Raw genomic sequence first — 19307 nt, forward strand, 5'->3', positions numbered from 1 at the left:
GCTGCAGTTAGATGACCGGAGTGAGAGAACCCGTACGGAGGACAGGAAAAGGCAGGAGGAATGGGGAGAGAGGAAAGCAAGGCGGGTAATTGAAGGGTTCAGGGTAATACTTAGGCCAAGGATGGCTGTTTCAACGTGTTTGCATAACCTCCTTGAACTTAATATTTAGCCCCACTCCGGAGTGAGTATAGGGCACAACGGAGCCAAATCGAGAATGATAGAGGGATAGAGGAGTCGAATGATAGAGAGGTCCAAGTCCAAGGCGGAGGTGATGCCATTCTCTCCTCCGAACGGGAGGCTCCTCTCTTTGATTAGCGAAAGAAAAGGAGGGGAGAAGAAATGATGGAATGAGGACGGAGAGAGAAAAAGGCAGCACGTTGTGGTGGCCTTCCTGTCCAAAGAGCCTGTGATGAACTGTGTTTGACAGAGGGTTATTTTAACGCGGTGGAACACACAAGACAATGCAGAGGACCTCTATTTCAAATGACGCAATGCAGAAGGTGTCCTCCTGGTATTCTCAGTTTACATTACTGACGGTTTAGAGCACAGACTTTACTGTAGCTTCTCTCACAGTACAGTACAGAACAAGAGGGAAAGAGAGAGAGGATTAGTTATGCTCCTGTTTGTATCTAATATGAGATGTACAGTACATCACGTTTTGCAGTCATCATTTGACACTTTGCGAATAAAGCTTACTTTGGGTTCACATAGAGAGGCAACTGAAGTGAAAAAGTGATGCAGAATCCTCACTTTTTCTTGTGTTAAAGAGGACCTATTATGCGTATTTTCAGGTAAATACTTGTATTTTGGGTTTCGACTAGAACATGTTCACATGTTTTAATCGGTCAATTGGTTGGTCAGCTGCCCATTCTAATGTGATTGGTCAACCGAACCAAACTCTTTTGACTCCGCTCCAGCTCTGCTCTAACTAGCTTTGTTTGAGGGCGTGCCAAACTAGGAGCTAGACAGGTATTATGCAAATGTGTTACTTGGTGACATCACCACGTTACGGAAGAAAAGGCTGGACTTCAAGCAAGGTGTTTTCTGTGGGGGAGAGAGTAACTCCCTTTGGCATGGACTTTGGACTGTGTAACTTTACAGACCTTTTACATGCACAAAAAACCTATATAGCACACTAACGGAAAGGGGGAAAGCACAAAAGCCTAATAGGTTCTCTTTAAGTGCTGAAACGATTAGTCAAACTCATCAATAAAACATCTGATAATCAATTAATCACACTTTTTAGATGTGAGGATTTGCTGTTTGTCTTTGTTTTGCATCACTTAAAATTGATTAACCTCTTGTATTGGAAGGTTGGACACACAAGAAGAAATATAAAGATGTTACATTGGGCTCTAGGATATTATTTTATTGATAATCAATAATATAAATAATGATTCTGTCCTGTATTAAAGCAACAGTATATGAACGTGGCTCTACTTTTATTTTGTAGTCATCTAGTTGACCTCAACAAAACACCCTCTCCTGTGCCACATATTGTATAGTCTCATCTTTTGATGTTAAAAAAATGTGTGTGGAGGCGGGGGCATAACTCATCAGTGTTTATACTGAGGCCTTAGTGCTCTTTCTTAACACGCTGCATATGTGTGTATGTTTCTCCCGCTCTCCTTGTGTGTGTGTGTGGGTGTGTGTGTGTGTGTGTGTGTGTGTGTGTGTTCTTACAGTAGTGTGATTGGAGCAGTGTTACTCATTCTGTGACCCTCACCTCTCTCTCAGATGACAGGGAGCTTTAAACAACCCAGCTGCTGTATGTGTGTGTGTGTGTGTGTGTGTGTGTGTGTGTGTGTGTGTGTCTGTACTTTTGTCTGACTGCGAGGCAGGGGAGCCCTACACGTGTGTGGTACAGTACAGCCCCCCATCTTGTTTCTTGTGCCTTAGGGAGACACTGTCAGTCAGCTGAGCAGCGATAAAGACAGAAAACAAACTTTAAGAGAATGGGAAAACCCTGCACTGCTATTGGTGGAGAATCTCCGGAGGCTCAGGGTCAGAGCTCGCCTTATTGGTTGTAGCCGTGGAGGCGGGCCTTGTGCCAGACAGCTCTGAAGATTGGCAGAGGCTTTCACTAATCTGATGTGGATTGTGTTTTTTTCTCGCAATGATGGTTGCAAAGGAAAAAGTACGCCCACACACACACTCAAGCAAACAGGGGCACACATGGAGACACCCAAGGACGTCCAAATGGGAAAGGGCTGCCGGTGACATCATAATCATCGCTGACATCCCACAAAGCCTTGTTTGTTTATCTAGCCTGTTTTTACAACAACAGGAATCCACCCGACCCCTCGCTGATCCTCAGGAGGTGATGCAGAGTGTCACCACAGAGCTACCAGTCGCTCTGTCAAAGCCAGAGCTTGTGTTTATTAAAGGAATAGTTCAGCATTTCATACACTGAGTTTAATGTTGATGTTCTCCTCTCCCTCTTTGCGATTCAGCTATGCATCGCAATTTTTTTCTTTTACAATTTTGAAATTGATTTTTCAATGCCAGAATCGCTTCATTTGAGTCTATACGGAGCTAGAAGGAAGTTACTGCTTTTATTGTTGTAGTCAGAGTAATGTGACGTCATATCCGTTCCGTATTTGTCATCAAAACAAAACGCAACCGGCTGCAACGAGTCAAAATGACAAAGCAGAAAACGGCAGAGGGTCAGCTTGGATACAACCTGCATTCTCACATGTTAAGGGATCCCCATGCTGCCCTAATGTTATGGCTGATCGGTGTATATGGAAATAAGATTGATTGGATTATATTTACCAGAGGTATAAAACATTACATTTCCCCTAAAAATTAAAAGAAAAATACCACTAACTTGTGAAAGAACTGTATTAATAAATAATGCCTTACAATGACTTGACATTGTTATTGTATCAATTTAGATATTTTTCAAAGTAAAAGCCCCTATAAGTGTATGATTCAACTTTTTCCCATGGTCTAGTGTTAAAAAAGTCGCACTAAATCATTATACCGTTGTGGTATCGTGTTAATATTGAATCGGGAGATAGGTGTATCGTCCCAGCCTCAGAAAGAAGGCAAAGAAATGTTGGAACTATTCCATCAAATCATATATTAAGATATTGTCTTTGCCTCGACAAGTTTTGAGAGAGAGTTAGATGCGCTCTTCATCTTATTTGTCTGCATTCACTCAGCCACCTGGTCTCTCTGTCTGTTCCTCTCTGTCTGGGTCTCTATATCTGTCTCCCCCCCCCTCTCTCTCCGGCTGGAATGCAGCGGTGGCCGTCTGGTCCTGCTCATCTCTGGGAGCAGTCAGCCATCTCTCCTCGTCCCTGCTCCCACTCTAAACATTTGGCTAGTTTTGGCAGATTTGTTGATTTTTGTCCCCTCGTATTTTCCCTCTTGTTGCTGTAAAACTGATACATACTCTTTCAATTAGACCCCCACCCCTCCACCACCACCCCCTCTCACTTCCACCGGTCAGAGCTCTAGTGTGGGAGTGGGGGGTGAGCAGAGTAAGTGGGTTGTATATTTTATTAGTGAAGTGAAAACACACACAACCTGGCCCAGTTCTGGGAGAACCATCTGCTGTCATGGGTTTTTTCTCAAGGTTAGCATGTAAAGTTTAGCGTTCCTGCTTGACGCTCGGGATTAGCATGTAATGGAGTCGACATGACTGTTCAAACAAGACAGCCATGCGAGTTTTTATTTGCTGTGGATACGGATAAATCCTATCATATCGATTAAGATAAATAAAGGCTTTAATCCAGGCGGAGGGAAGTAAGTGCATCTGGCATGTGGCTTCAGGTTAGCTGCTTCACGTTAACATGGAGCTAATCCTGCGTAAGGTAGCCAAAACTTGGACCTCATAAAAATACATTTAACCCACATTTCGAGTTGAAACACAGATTTCCCATCTTAACTGGCTTTGCAGTAAGCTTAGCAAATGAAGCCAGAGCGTGTGTTTTTTGTTGGAAATAGACATTTTCCCTACCTCCTCAGTTGTAAATAACACTGTGTTCCAAGGCCATAAATAATAGTGTCACTCAACCATGCCCCATTCTCATGTCCTCTGCTTGCTCTCACTACAGGCCTCTAGTAGTAGCTTAGCCAGGGGCCCTCGGCCATGTGCCGCACCTTCACACACTCCCGATCGAGGAACGGCCGTTAAATGCACTAGGAATGTTTCTGCAGAGCCCGGACAGTTAAGTGGTTGAAGGGGCATGATCACAAACTAGAAGACCTCATAATGGATGTTCTGGGAACAGATATTAGTGGGCTCCCCGTGTTCCTGCTAACAAAATACATCACACATGCACATGAAGGACATGAAAGCGCAAAATGTGTGCAGAGACAGGCAAATGCACGCACACACATGCGCTTAGGGGCAGACAGTATTGATGGCTCCCTCGGGCATCACACGGACGCATCTGTTTCTGTCCCAATGACTCTCCACACTCATAATTTCAAGTAAGTCATAACACAAATTATAAACACATATCCCTCAACCGTGACGCCTAGGAATAACAACATGGAGTGCGCTGAGCTGATTTAGGGGAGGCTGGGACTCTTAAATCTTTACCTTTGCTCCTTTCTTCCCTTCCTCCTCTCCTTTTTCTTCCCTCTTTTCTCTCTCATGCAGCACAGGTGGCAGTCACTCTTGTCAAACACATGCTTTCCTCTCCTATTGCCTTCATCTCTTGCCATCTCTTTTTTATTTTTTATTTTTTTGACCCATTGGTTCTGCCGCGCTTTCTCTTCTCTTTCCCAGCCACAGTACACCTCCCCTAAACATCCGCTTTCTTTGAATTTGTTTTTTGGCAAATGTATGTTTATGCTCACTCTTGACCCGATCTTAACCCCCCCCCCCCGTCGCCCAGAAATCCGTCTCATCTGCCCCCCGTGACATCACAGTCCTTTCTACACAGCAGCCCCGCCTCAAAGACGTCTTCATCAAAGTCTCCTTTCCTCCTCATGCTTCATTCCTTTGTCCCGAATTATCTCCTTCCGCCTCCCCTTCTCTTATTCCACTCTTTGCATTCCAGTTTTTCCTTTCCATATCGTCTCTGCTGACCTCCCCCACCCAACTCCTCCCCCTTTTCCTCTCTCCTCTCACCTCTCATTGCATGGTCATGTACTTTAGCCATCCATCTCCCACCTCTGTGGATCCAAATGTCTCAATATGTCCCAGGGACCATGAAGGTTCAATTGGAATCACATGTTGTAGTCGAGCTGAGAATTTCACCCCTTATAAATAAGATGTCAGTCCCGCCTGTGCTTTTCCACAGAGTCTTGCATGCTCTCTCTATACTCCTCTATAATACCAAACGTAAATATGAGGAATGTTAAATATAGATATATAAATGCACAACTGTTTATGTCAGCATCATGTTTACCTTGTCAGCCAAAATATTGTTATCTCATTGAATAGAAAGTAGATTTTTTTTACAAGAGATCCAGCAGCGGGATTTATTCGTCCTTTTATTGGAGTGCCTTATGACTCCTCGGTGCATGGGGTCTGACTTTTATGAAGACTAATCACAAGTTTGTCATGAAAAACCATTTCATGAAGGCCCTTTCGATCGGAAAAGGAAATTAAGATAATCCTTTGTTTGTCCAGGACACGCCAAGTCTAAGTTAAGCAGGGAGTGAGACAAGAGGGGAGGGAAGAAAGAGAGTTCACCCACTCAAGATCAGCCTGCAGATACAGTACAAGCATTTGTCTATGTGTGTGTGTGTGTGTGTGTGTGTGTGTGTGTGTGTGTGTGTGTGTGTGTGTGTGTGTGTGTGTGTGTGTCTGATAGATGAATCCAGTCTGCTAGATTCATGTACATTGCAAGTGTGTTCTACAGCTAAGGCCAAATGGCCACCCAAATTAGATGTGATTAAATACTCCAGTGTGATTCAGGTTCAAAGAGTGTAAGTAATACTAATCAGCACACACACACACACACACACACACACACACACTGCACACACAATCACTGATTGAGGATGTGGGGGGATAAAGTTTACAGGCTGGCTAATCATAATAATGCCCCCTTTTTTATTGTTTTAGGAAGACATCACTCAGCAGAATCCTGCCGTACCACTCAGAGAGCACCCGCAGAGAGACAGCTCTGTAATCTGCTGTGTTAATTTCGAGCCTGGAAGTGATTTAGCCCGCACTGAAGCATGGCAGCCACTTTGGTTCGGAGGTTTAATTCAGTCGGGCTCAGAACGTCTCGGGGTCAATCAATAATTTTCATTTATGGGGAAGTCTGTACCTGTTCGAGGGATTGCAGGTGTGATGGATGTGACAGCCAGGTCTTCACAGACAGCAGCACACGTTCTGGTCATAAAAAGACAACGTACAGTAGTTCTTTTTGAGTGTAGCTTCCTTTTTGCAATGCCACCACATGTGTTAAATGTCAGAATGTACAGAGACAACTTGGGTTTCCTGTATGGCTTTTTCTTTAGCTGGAATCAACAAAGTGCCGTATCATTATTTTTAGGCTGGCCCACACTAAAAGATTTTTCAAATCTTAACAGATGTTGAAAATGTGAGAGACCAGAGACAGTTTTGTTCCTTTAGTGTGTGGTGAGAAACAATTTGTAAGATGGAAAAAACCCTCTTAACCTACCTCACACCACAGGAATATCTGGAAAGATAATCTTTAGAAGCATCAGAAAATCGGGCTTTTGCTGGCCGTTGTCGGGGAGGGGGGAATCAGGCCCAAATCATCTTGATTAGCGTGTAGTGTGTGCCCGACATAAGTAATTCATCATCAGATGAATGGGAGTGTAACAATCCTTCATGAAGTGATTCAGTGGTGGTCAGAAAGAGATGGATCCGTGTTTGTTTTTTTCCTCCCCTTTAAAACTGGTGGGAGTGGTTAGTGCCCCTAACCTTTCACCACACTCTTTTCTTCCACCAAGCTGTCCCTGCAATTAATGCATCACCCACTTAGACTGTCCAAGTATACTAAACATGTTGTCCCATTCCCAATGGTATGTTTTTCAGCTCAGTGTGCAGTTGTTTTGTGTGTATTTACAGTCACATACTGACCCAGATAGCCAAAATTCTCAAGCTGTGTTTGCATGCAGTTAATGCTAAAGGAGATAAGGAAAAGTGTGACTATGAGACTATTGGGGTGTGGCCCTAAATTGGAGTTTCCATGTCTGGCAGTGTGCTGTAAAGATGGCCATCCTGCGTGTAAGTTAGGGCTGTTAATCTGACACATTGTTTATGAACAGTGACACATTGTGCTGCATTCCTTTCCCATATATAGACTCTGTGCATCACCTCTTTACTCTATTTGACACAGCCAAAGATACAGGAATGGAACTGGGATTGCCACTGTGCCATGCTCTAAAATACAAGATTCATCATTGGGTTTATTAGGCCATGGATATAAAACTGGACCGTATGAAGAGGGATTTAAAACTCAGTCGCGCTGTTGTTTGATTTATAGATGTCTTGATGGGATTTTTCTTTAACTTTAAGAATTCTTTGCCCCATTTTACATTGTGAATGGCCAGGCCAAGTAGAATGAGCCTGCAGTCTAAAGCACTTGCTCTGGTACGAGTCCAATGTAGGTCTGTGTGTGTGTGTCTGTGTGTGTGTGTGTGTGTGCATTCCCATTACAGTGAGCATTAAAAGGAATAACAGTGGAGGTGTGGGGAGACGAAAAGTGTCACGTCGGTCCTGCTCCGTGATTAATGGTGTGATTAGCTGCTCCGATCCATGTCAGAACCCACATGCATGCACACACAAATCCATGCACACAACATGCAAGCACACACTTGAGCACACACAAAAACACACAGAGGCCTATTAATGGCCTTGAATGGGAGAATCCAGATGCGGCGCGCAGATAATTGTACTAAAAACACCAAATGTGGAGTCCCAGGCCAGCAGGACTTTATTCTGACTTCAGCGTGTTTATTTTCGCAATTGAGTTATTTCTGCAGGGACTTAAATCATGGAATAAAAACACTCCGATGCAGGTCGATTTTTAATTGAGTCCAAAGTGTATTTTGAATCTCTCCCTCCTCCTCCTCTTCCTCTACCCCTCACCTCACACAAACCCAAACATTACCTTACCATGCTGGTTTAATGCCCTCCAAATTTCAAATGCGATTTTAAGAGTCTGGAGTTCAGCCATGTAATGTTTATCCAACTTAAAATACCTTCAGTGCCTACACACTAGTTACAGTTTGAGACACCTGCGACTGTCAGACAATGAATCATACATAAATTGAGTTACAGTAAGGCCTCCCCTGAAAGTCGATGAGTCGAATTACCCCTTGTTGACTCCTCTGTATACTTGAAATTCTTCAGCTTCGAGCTGTTGTTTTTTTTTGTTTTTTTTAAGAGGCTAGATTTATGAAGAACTTTGTGCTGTAGTAAACAATTTAATCAGGAACACACTGGTTGTATAGATGTGAATGGCGATGACAGGCAAAAAAAATCCCACCCACAAATCGTGGCAAAAGAGACGTGGTCCGTGTTTCCAGACGGGGTCGGGTGGGTTGCTGACATCGCCGCAGACACTGAGGACAGTCCACCCGGTTGACAGTCGGGGCCCTGTCCCTCCCCGCAGGGAGAGAGGAAGCAGCGAGCAATAAGTCTTCGACCCTGGGAACCGAGGTTCTGGTGAGGGGTGCTGTAAAGCTCACCTCCGGAGCTGTGAGCCACCTTCACCCCGGGCCTTTCCAAGCCAACCTAGAGCTGGTCGCGGTGCGCGGCCAAAAAGGAAATGCAGCACCAGGTAGAGGTCCCATAAGGTGATCCTCTCACACCGAGCAGCCATCCCTTAAGTGACGAATTGGATCCCCCGGGCAGACTATGCGGAGTTGAGAAATGTAAAAATATTTTTGGTTCATTATGAAACTGGATTACCAGATAGTCTAAAAAAGGAACGGATAGTTAAATCTTCTTATTGAACAGCCAAATCCGATTTGAATCAAGAAATTCTGATTCGAGCACAGCCCTAGTTACAGTCGACTGTACACATGAACATTTGTTCTCTTTTTTTGTCTCCAGTTCTTTTTTAATTAAATTTTTTACAGTGTGCCTTGGGTCAATGGCAGTAGTACAGGAGGTGTGTGCGTCTATGAGAATATGTTTATGCTTCTGCGTGTGTTTACCTAAGTGGAATGTGTGTTTGTCACAACACTGGTTTTACGACATCCTGCTCGATCAGCTCCGAAGACTCAGACTTCTCTCGAAGGGTTACGCAAGGCATCCTCATGGATGTACATGTACGTACGTCTGGTTACGTGTGTGTGATGAAGCTTAGTGGTTTGTTTTCTCTGCACCTGTAGACAGTCATTTGTCGTCACCCCCGTCTGTATACAAACTTGCAGACACGCACACACACTGTGGTAACCAGCGGTGACCGAGGAAAGATGTCATATCCTCCTCCGCCTACTCCATTACACTTCATTACACTATTACATGTCCATGAGTCACACTGAGGTACCACTAATGCAGCACTTAGCAGACCACTTCAAAGATGTCTGCTCCTTTTCTGTGGAATTTTCTGTCTGAGTTCTCTGGAATGAGTGAGTTTGCTGCGACATCTGCCTACGTATAAGGGCCCACAGCTGTAGATGTGGGTGGTGTGTATCTGTGCCGTACACCTGTCTAATTTCTGGCTGTGTAACAGATTAATACATTCCAACTTTTTATTTTTATATGAATAATTTTTTTTAAATATTTTGTCCATTTTCAATAACATTCCTTCTTTTCTGTTGCACCCTTCTTTCCCCTCAGGCAGCAGGCTTTGTTGGCGGCCATCAGTGAGAAGGATGCTAACATCGCCCTGCTGGAGTTATCCTCCTCCAAACGGAAAAAATCCCAGGAGGAAGTGATGGCTCTGAAGAGGGAGAAAGACAGACTCATGCACCAGCTCAAACAGCAGGTACATCCAACCACACGCGACCACCAGGCTATTTATGTGTGCATATAAAGGATGAATTAAATTTACAGCACTCCCGGTCTAAGAGGTTGACTGGCCCTGCACATGAATCAAATGGGGCCTGGCCTTGCGGTCACCGTTTAGGACATGTGAATCAAAGCAGGACTGCAAATTCAAACCTGCTGCAGATGATGAAGCCTCCCCTGCACTAAAACAGCCTCATGGGCAGACTTTTGAACTTTAAAACCAGGAACAGATAGAGGTTAATAATTCCTGGTAGTTAACAGAGTAGATTTCCCCGCCTCAAACCACACATTCACAGTCATAGTCATCACAAGCCAAACCAGTCAAGCAGCACCAAATCCAGGCATATAAACACACGAGGAACGCTCTTCACTTAACAATCATGTTGCAATCAGAGTCATTAGATGCACTCAAGTCGCAGACGTAGGTTGGTATCATTGATGAGTCACTGGCGGACTTTTGTGTCTGTTTTCTATCTTCTGGTCAAACAGACAATAAATCCCAGCACACACATACTTACGGACATACACCTATTTCCCATATTGCCCCGGCTCTCAATATAACCTGAGGCTGATGAAGGTATGTGGGTCATTAAGGTCTGGTCAGACCACATCAGTGACTGAGCTAAAGTGAATGCTAACGATAATGAGCCAACAGCAGGGAGTCCACATATACGGCCCCCTGAGTCACAAGGGCTTCTGGGAAACATGGTGCATTTAAAAGTCAACAGATGCAGTGGCTGGGCGTGCATTTTTAGTGCGGACCTATGTTTGTTCGTGTCTCGTAAACGGTAAACAGTTCCTAGGGGGTGCAATTCCATTCAAGGAATTTCAAGGAAAGCCTATTATCTGTTTATCGCCATTGGATGCGTCATGTTTTCCCCGTTGGGAAACCAGCAGTTACAGTCCACCTGATGATGTGATGAGCTCTAATTGCAACGATGTGGCCTCCGGGGCTGGAGCAGAAGAGAGGAGAAAAAAAAAGAAAGGAGAGGAGAGGGGCGAGCAGCTCATAAAGTACATACAAATTCTTTGACTCCTCTTTCTCCTACATGCAAACCTCATTTCCTCGAAAGTCTTCAGGCACACATGCATATAAATATGGTGTATACGGTGTACCAAGCAGTGCTATGACCACCTAGTGCCGGGGCCCTAAAAGTGTGAGATCATCTATTAACTAGGGCTGTCAATCAATTAAAATATTTAATCCCGATTAATCTCATAATTGTCCATAGTTGATCGCAAATTAATCACATATTTTTTATCTGTTCAAAATGTCCCTTAAAGGGAGATTTGTCAAGTACATCATACTCTTATCAACATGGGAGTGGGCAAATATGCTTACTTTATGCAAGTGTATGTATTATTATTATTGGAAATCAATTAACAACACAAAACAATGACAAATATTGTCCAGAAACCCTCTCAGGTACTGCATTTAGCATAACAAATATGCTCAAATCATAACATGGAAAACTCAAGCCCAACAGGCAACAACAGCTGTCAGTGTGTCAGTGTGCTGACTTGACTATAACTTGCCCCCAAACTGCATGTGATTATCATAAAGTGGGCATGTCTGTAAAGGGGAGACTCGTGAGTACCCATAGAACCAATTTTCATTCACATATCTTGATCAGAGGTCATGCCAGTTTTGGAGTTTGGAGCATTATTGGTTGGTTCCAATAGATTCATTAGGTTTTCTGGTTTCATATGATGCTAGTATCTTCACTCTAACTTTAAAACTGAGCCCGCTACAACCTAAAAATCAAAAGTTGTGTTAATGCATTAAAGATTAGAGGCATTTAAATTAATTTGCATGCACACATTATTATCACGTTAAATTTGATATATACTATACGACTATACTATTAATGTTATGGGGGTTGTAAGGAAAGTAGTTCCTACAGGGAGTCTCTACTTGGGTTCCTTCCATTTGACAGAATGAGCTCTCTGGAGATTATGTTGTTCAACATGACACACACCGGCTCTCTGTCTTCTGACCCATTGACACACATATCAGGATAGGTTGCCTTCCTTAGGTCCACGACAGCCAATGGCGGAAGGAAACTGATCAGGAAATGCCAAAGAATTATGGGACTCGGAGTCTCATAGGAGAAAGCCGATATGTAGACAGCAGATAGATTTACAGATAGCAGCGCCCTGTCTGACCTCCCCACAGCCCTCCTTTGGAAGATCTCGTGTGTGTGTGCATAAAGCCGGCGGCCTAAGACAAACTTTCCTTTCTCAGACAGTTTGCTTTCCTTTGCGGCGTGGGCCTTCTTCAGCACAGAAGAAAGATACAGCCACACACATGAAGAGTGTAGTGTTTAGACTTCCTGAGGAGAGAGTCAGAACAAATGTGTCCCCATGTGGGAATTCTCCCGAGTGGTCCCATCCTAGTGATGGATGGCCAAACGTCACAGGGTGCTTTGAAGCTGAGAAAAGATGGATTGGGGATCCTCAGAGGTGTGCCATTTTCTGTGACTTTCTCTCTCTCTCTCTCTCTCTCTCTCTCTCTATCTCTCTCTCTCTCTCTCTCTCTCTCTCTCTCTCTCCCTCTCTTTTTTTTGGACGCACTTGAGCATCCATCCTCTCTGTATGCTGAAAAGACGGATTTTGTGTTCTCAGAGGTGTGCCATTTAGAGCGGCTCATGTAAAACGATCCGCCTGCTCGGTCTCTGTGTTACTCCATTTTTACTGGGATAGTATGGCGATGTTAAAAAAACGCCAAAACACACACAGAGACTTGATTAAAGGAGTATGTATAAGTGTTGTGAAAAATTGTGCAGCCTTTCCACCAGCTGCCTGTGTGTTTTAAGGCCTTTCTTGTCAGCCTCCTGCGTCCATATGTGTTAATACAGCTCCACTCTAATCAGGACAGGCTTGTGATTTACAGAGGGCTTGGATTGAGGTTTTGGGATGCAGCTGTGAGCACAGCAGCGGGATCATCACTGCCATGTTTACGCCAGCGGCTGCACTTTGATACACACGCAGAGACCACTCGCTGCACACACATAGTGCAGGCCAAATCTGTTATGGTTAGACATGTCAAGGAAGAACTCTCCTCTCCCAGCAGTGCCACCTGCGTCTATTCCAGGCTACCCTGAACTACAGGCAGGCCTGGAGGCCATTACTGAGCTGTTTACTCTGCAAAGCCCCTAATTAACACTAATTAAAACACACACATTCCACCACACGGACATTTTTTATACGCGCACACCTTCATCGCACATGCACACAGGAATATGTCTGCAAGAAAAGAGCGGATGTGTATGTGCTTTTGCACGTGTGTGTGTGTCTGTTTGAATAAACTGGATGGCCACATGTGGGCTGTCCTGACCACACAGTCAGATTCTTCCAGAAGCAATTCATCACTTCATTCATTTGGGTTTTTGTCTCAGGTCATTAAATATTAACTACGTGCGCACACACACACACACACACACACACACACACACACACACACACACACACACACATACATGCAAACGCATTCGAGGACGTTTGGCTTCTCATCCTACCAAATATGGTTGTAATTAGATGAACAGGAACAAGTGGTTCTTATTAGATTAGCAGCGAGGGCTAAACACACATTAGCCTTTTTGACCCCCGGCTACTAATTAGTTTTAAAAATATTTCTCTAACAGCATTATTAAGCATTGGGGAAGAGTCTGCATAGAAGCACCTAGAGCATGTACTGTGTAGCAGTACTGTAGTTACATCAACTGCATAGCATATGATAGTAATTGTCCTAGCCTTGATGACAGGTGTCAGCTCTGTAACTGTTGCATTGAGGCCAGCCCCACCCAGTCACACCTGCTGGTGTCAACACCTGAGGTCAAGGAGGGCCGTACACCTCAACCTAGCCTTTAACTGCTCTAACCACTGGTCTGGTGTCTGTCTTGTCTGAGCCATCCTCCATTCCTCACTCTTAATCTCTCTCTCTCTCTCTCCCTCTCGCCACAGTGTCAGTGTTCTCGCCTTATCTAAGCAGCTCTTCTCCAGTTGAAGCTAATTGCTAACCTCTTTAATACCAGCCACATCCTCTCCTGTGATCCTGACTGGCTCGTTTCCTCAGTCATTAGGCCTCAGCTCCTTATCTCGGCAGCGATGTCCTCGGGCCGCTGACTACTGTAACACCATCTCCCTCCCTATCTTCCCAGCTGACTCAGGCTTTTTTTTTGTCCACTTCCTGCTGTGGCTGTCTCTCATTTAAACAAGGAAAAGCCACAGCATTTTGGATGAGACATGTCTTTCCTTCAAAGTCTTCATCCCATACACTATCCCACCTCCTTGCTCTTGCAGTCCTGTCCACCCTCAGGGGAAGTATCTGCAGTTTAAAGCTGAGCATGTCAATATATCTGCACCCACTCTGTCTCCGTCTATCTCCCAGACAGCTGGCCTCAATGGAGTTAGGCTGATCGTTAACGTTAGTCAGCCCAGGCTGTTATCTCTCTCCGAAAGCAGTGATGTTGGCAGGATGACAGCCTCTTCCGCAAACACTCACACAAATACACACAGATGCACAGACACAAACAGAGGACACACAGCCTTTGCTTACACGTTTACAGGCTTACAGAAAGATACATACTTGAGTGTAATTTTAATCAATGACATCTAAAATGAGGTTGCTTCACCCGGAGCCAGAACGCCTGTGGCCTTAGGCTCCACGAGACACTCGCTAACTGTTCTTACTAGGATTCGTCTAATCCAATTAAATGATAATCTGCAATGTGGATGACATTTGACAGACTTACAATACTTTCATCACGCACTCCGACTCACTCAATTTATGACCTGTCAAGTGTTGTTAGCGGCAATGTTTTTATCATCATTTGATGGCTTTCAATGGGCTTTTCCCCCTCAGCCTAATCATTCTAAGACCACGAGAACATTTTTTAAGAAACAAATAAACAGTGCCGGAGAAATGAATGGCCTAGTGTACGCATGTTATAATTATGCGTTATAAATTTTCTTGTTTATCTCCTTTTTTTTGGCAGACTCAGAGCAGAATGAAGCTGATTGCGGATAACTACGAGGAAGATCACATCCACCCCCAACATCATCCTCACCATTCTCACCACTCGCATCCAGCGAACGTGCATCACCGAAGCCTGCCAAGAGGGCCCCCCCATGCCAACCACCGGCCTCCTATGGACCAGGTCAGTATGAATGTGGATGCAGACACACACTCACTCACACCAACCAGTTTGGGCTTGTTTACACAAGTTGACATGTTTTGGGCTCTCATCTTCATGCTCTTAAAGTTAGTGCAATTTCATATTTGTCATCTCCACCACCAGTCAGTTGTGGTCGGACTCTGCAGCGTAAAATTTCCCTTTTCTCCTCTCCTCTGTCTCTTCTCCCTCAACCACACTACTTCCTGCCAAGTCAGAGTTATTCATATCATTTAGATAAGAGGCCTGAAGGGAAAAGCTGCCAAATGAGTGTTTTTGATCGATGGGATTTGTGTGTGAGATTAGTTTATACATCATTCATCCTTCATATGAGCTCCTTCTCTCTGTCTGAGTATCATATCCAGACTGCCCCGAGGACAAACTTTATGTGTCTGTTTGAAGAGAGCAGAAGGATGAGAACAAACTGTTGTTGTTATCAGCACAAAGTGTTTGAGTGTGAGCGTACATGCATCCCAGTCTGCAGGCCTGTACGTGTGCGTGTGCAGATGGAGGTGCACACCTGAGTCTTTGTTGATACTCTGTACCCAGATGAAATCGCTAACGGGGGGGAAAGCAATCTTCAAAGAAAGATACAGATGATTTCACTGTATTTCCATTAACTGATAAAAGCTTCTGGTTACTTGAATGCAATATAAACTCGTCACAGCTCTATTGTTGTCAAGAGGTTGTGATTGGGGGGGATTCCAAACTATGAAGATGTGTGTGTGTGTTTGGGGATTTAAGAAGAATACCTGGGGATTTCCACCCGAGTCTAAATTCCCACATCTGTTCTATCTGATATGCACTATTACATGTTGCTAGACTTTATTAATGTTGCTGAAACTGCTGCCTAAATTGGCATGCACTGGGGATCCCCTGTCCTTAACACCTCCCCAACACACGCACATGCATACAAGCACATGATCATATCCATGCATCACCCCACGCATACCTCGGCAATATGTAAGAGGACAGGATGGCTGGTTTTAATATTCTTTCAGCCTTTTATGCATGTGGAAAGACACTATTTTTGATCATTTTGACATCCATATGCACACATTTCACTCAGAATCTCACACAATAAGTTATATTAATTTGAACATTCGCATCCATTTCAACTACTTTCAATGAATCTAAGTCTAATTTTGTAGATGTTTGCGGCATGCGCTTTAATATATGGAAGGTTAAAGTGGAGAAACAGATGACATGGAACATAGTTTAACACTTGAAACCACCCTAGAATCACACAAGGACCACTTTTAAATGTAGTTATTAGGTTATGTTATGTTGTGTTTTTCTTTGGACTTGCCAAAATTATTATCAAGCTATCAAGTCCCTGCATTGTTCTGTTGTATTGCAGAATACTTCGCAACCCCGGTAGGCTTCGTATTAAACAGTGAGCTGCAGGGGGTCACGTTTTAGTATCACACATTACTCTCCTTTACTTTGCACTTGTAAATATCTTTCCTTCAATATGGCTACCCAGCGCTGTTTTACTGCAGCAGTGTTTATAGTGTTTGACATATGAAACAGTAGCTCTCTGCAAGTGATATTTCAACTTTTCAAGTTGGACTGAAAAAGCCTAGCAAAGAGAGTGTTATTAGGGTTGCTGGGAAATACTATTAAGAATGTAGGGAATAACAAAATAACTCGTAAATCTGGGCCGATTGGCTGAATTATACTTTCTATTAAAGTTGAATTTTTATGTCTATAAAAGGGAACTGTGATGGCTCACACATTGTATGCAATATTTGGAGAGAAATTAAAGTAAAATTGTTTTTCAAAGGGGGCAATAGTAGAAATACATAGATATAAGACAAGGCCTACAAATGTGTAAATTAGCAAATTGCATAGATTTAGCCAAGTCCGTTGACACATTCACACATCAAAGCTGTGTATCAAGACCAGTGGGCTACCTCTGGGTCTGAAAAGTGAAGCCAATTCGAGAAGTGCCTTAAACTTGCATTATTTCTAATAGCCAGCAGGGGGCGACTCCTCTGGTTGCAAAAAGAAGTCTGATTGTATAGAAGTCTATGAGAAAATGACCCTACTTCTCACTTGATTTATTACCTCAGTAAACAATGTAAACATGAGTTTATGGTCTCAATCACTAGTTTCAAGTCTTCTTCAATACAGCATGATGTTCATTTCCTAATTTATGGTCCCATTTAGAGTCAAATAGACCATAAAGCAGGGGATGCTTTAGGACGTGGCTACCTTGTGATTGACAGGTCGCTACCACGCCGTTGTCCGTGTTTTTATCTTAGAAATGTAACCCTTTCACAGTGTGTTTTCTGTTCATGGAAGTTAATTATAACCTTTTTGGTCGCCTAAAAATGTCTTGCCTCTCGTGTCACTTCTGGTTGCAAAAGACAAAGATGGCAAAGGCCAAAATTCCGAACTCGAGGCTTCAAAACAGTAGTCCACAAACCAATGGGGGACGTCACGGTGACTATGTCCACTTCTAATATGCAGTCTAAGGTCAAGATGTCATCATCCCCTTCTGTCCACAAGCTCATTTAGGTACGTTGTTTCTCCCTCTTGTGTCAAGCACACAAGCCTCAAAAACAACAGACCCTGTTGACAGAGGTCAGCCAATCACCTCTTGGCTTTTCCTCATATCTGGTCTTTGACCCCGTGGGGAAGTTCAGCAAAGGTCAGAGTAAGGCCTCCAATGTGTGTGTGTGTGTGTCTGCATGTGTGTATGCACTGCTGATGGGGGATGTCAGGTCACACAGTCTGCATGTCACTGAAGTCCCTGAGGTGAGACTGTTTTCCCTCCAAACACGGGACTCCTTTAATCTCCCTCTTTCAAATGTGATTAATTACACTATTTGTTTTTCTTGAACACTTTGTTCTATCTCTTTCGTTATTTCTATGACTTTATCTCTTCCATTCTCCACTTTTTACTATGCTTTTGCCACTCTCTTTTTTATCATTTACTGTCTCTTCTTTTACTTCTTTAGCATCACTTTTCCTCCTGGTGTATTTTCTTCCCACCCACGTTCTTTCTCTCCATGCCCCTTGTCTCTTTCATTCTTTCCTTCGGTCCTCTCTCCCTCCATCTCTCCCATTTCAAATGCAATATCCAAGTGCGGCCAGGCCAGTGGTTCGGTGCATTGCCTGCTCCAGGAACACCACTTGAAGGATGATTGATGATGATAATGATAATGATGATGAAGAGGGTCTGCGCGCTCACCCTGGAGACCACAATGCCTTTCCAAGATGCAGCTAGTGCCATGAATAACATAACAGTGACCACACATGCGTTTTTTTTGCATTTGCATTTGCTCAGACACATAACACACCGCATGCACAACCAACTGGCACATTTCAGACACGTAAGCACAAATGCATGCACTGGAAGAGTGGACACAAGAACACACTTCAAGGTTTTTCCGAGGAGCCAAACCGCATGTCATTCAGAGCTCATTGCTGCAGTTAGTGGGTCCATCCCAATCCTCTAACTATACTCCCTGTCCTCTACTTAATATGAGGACAGGTGAAATCTAATCAGAGGAGACAAGCGCAGGAAGCGGATTTAGCCTCTCGAGATGCACCCCAGGTCTGTGTCTCAGCATGCAGTGTGTGCAGTTCTGACGGGCATGTTGCGTTCACGTTGTTCTCATTTATTTTGCCATGCCAGCACCACTGCCAGATACTTGGCAGCAGCCTCGGAAGGAAATAGAAAACAGCAAGTGTTTATCAGAGACACAATTATACAACCTTTTTTCTTTTTTCTTTTTTTTTCTAAGCCTTTAACATGCTGCCTGCTTCAGGTTTATGAGAAGTAGCATATGGTATTTGGCCTGTTTGTGTGTCCCCGTGTGTATGTGTGTGTGTTTAACCTGGCAGAATGAGTGGTTATAAGCTTGGCTCTGTTTACGGGGCCTGTCACAGCCATTAACTGCATGTTAGCATTTAGCATCTAGCAAGTTCCATTGAAAGGCCATTATATCTATAGCTTAGCTGCTTAGGTGTAGCCTACTGAGTTTACCGGGCTTGTCACAACCACTCAGTCCAACCAAAGCCGCTGTGGACTGCAGCCAAGGCCCTTTTGTTTTTTTTGCTCTTGCGTAGCATAGACCCGACATCGCCGTAGCCTAGTTTAGCATTACGCAGGCAACAGCTTGGATAATAGTGAGCTGCCAGCTCATGCTATCCATTGTAATGTTAGTGTCTGAGTGAATTAGCCTTCCTGTTAGCAGGGCTCTTGTCTGCACAGTTTC

General features: G+C 43.9%; 1 protein-coding gene across 1 annotated transcript in view; it reads left to right on the top strand.

Moving 5' to 3' along the window:
• The window catches only part of LOC141771955 (ERC protein 2), a 177140-nt gene that overhangs the window by 118251 nt on the left and 39582 nt on the right, over positions 1-19307 (top strand). The window contains exons 17-18 of the mRNA XM_074642504.1: positions 9734-9881; positions 14902-15063. Coding sequence (XP_074498605.1) covers positions 9734-9881; positions 14902-15063 — 310 coding nt within the window. The remainder of the gene's footprint in view (positions 1-9733; positions 9882-14901; positions 15064-19307) is intronic.

Source organism: Sebastes fasciatus, chromosome 8, assembly GCF_043250625.1.
Source record: "Sebastes fasciatus isolate fSebFas1 chromosome 8, fSebFas1.pri, whole genome shotgun sequence".
In the NCBI taxonomy this organism is placed as follows: Eukaryota; Metazoa; Chordata; class Actinopteri; order Perciformes; family Sebastidae; genus Sebastes; species Sebastes fasciatus.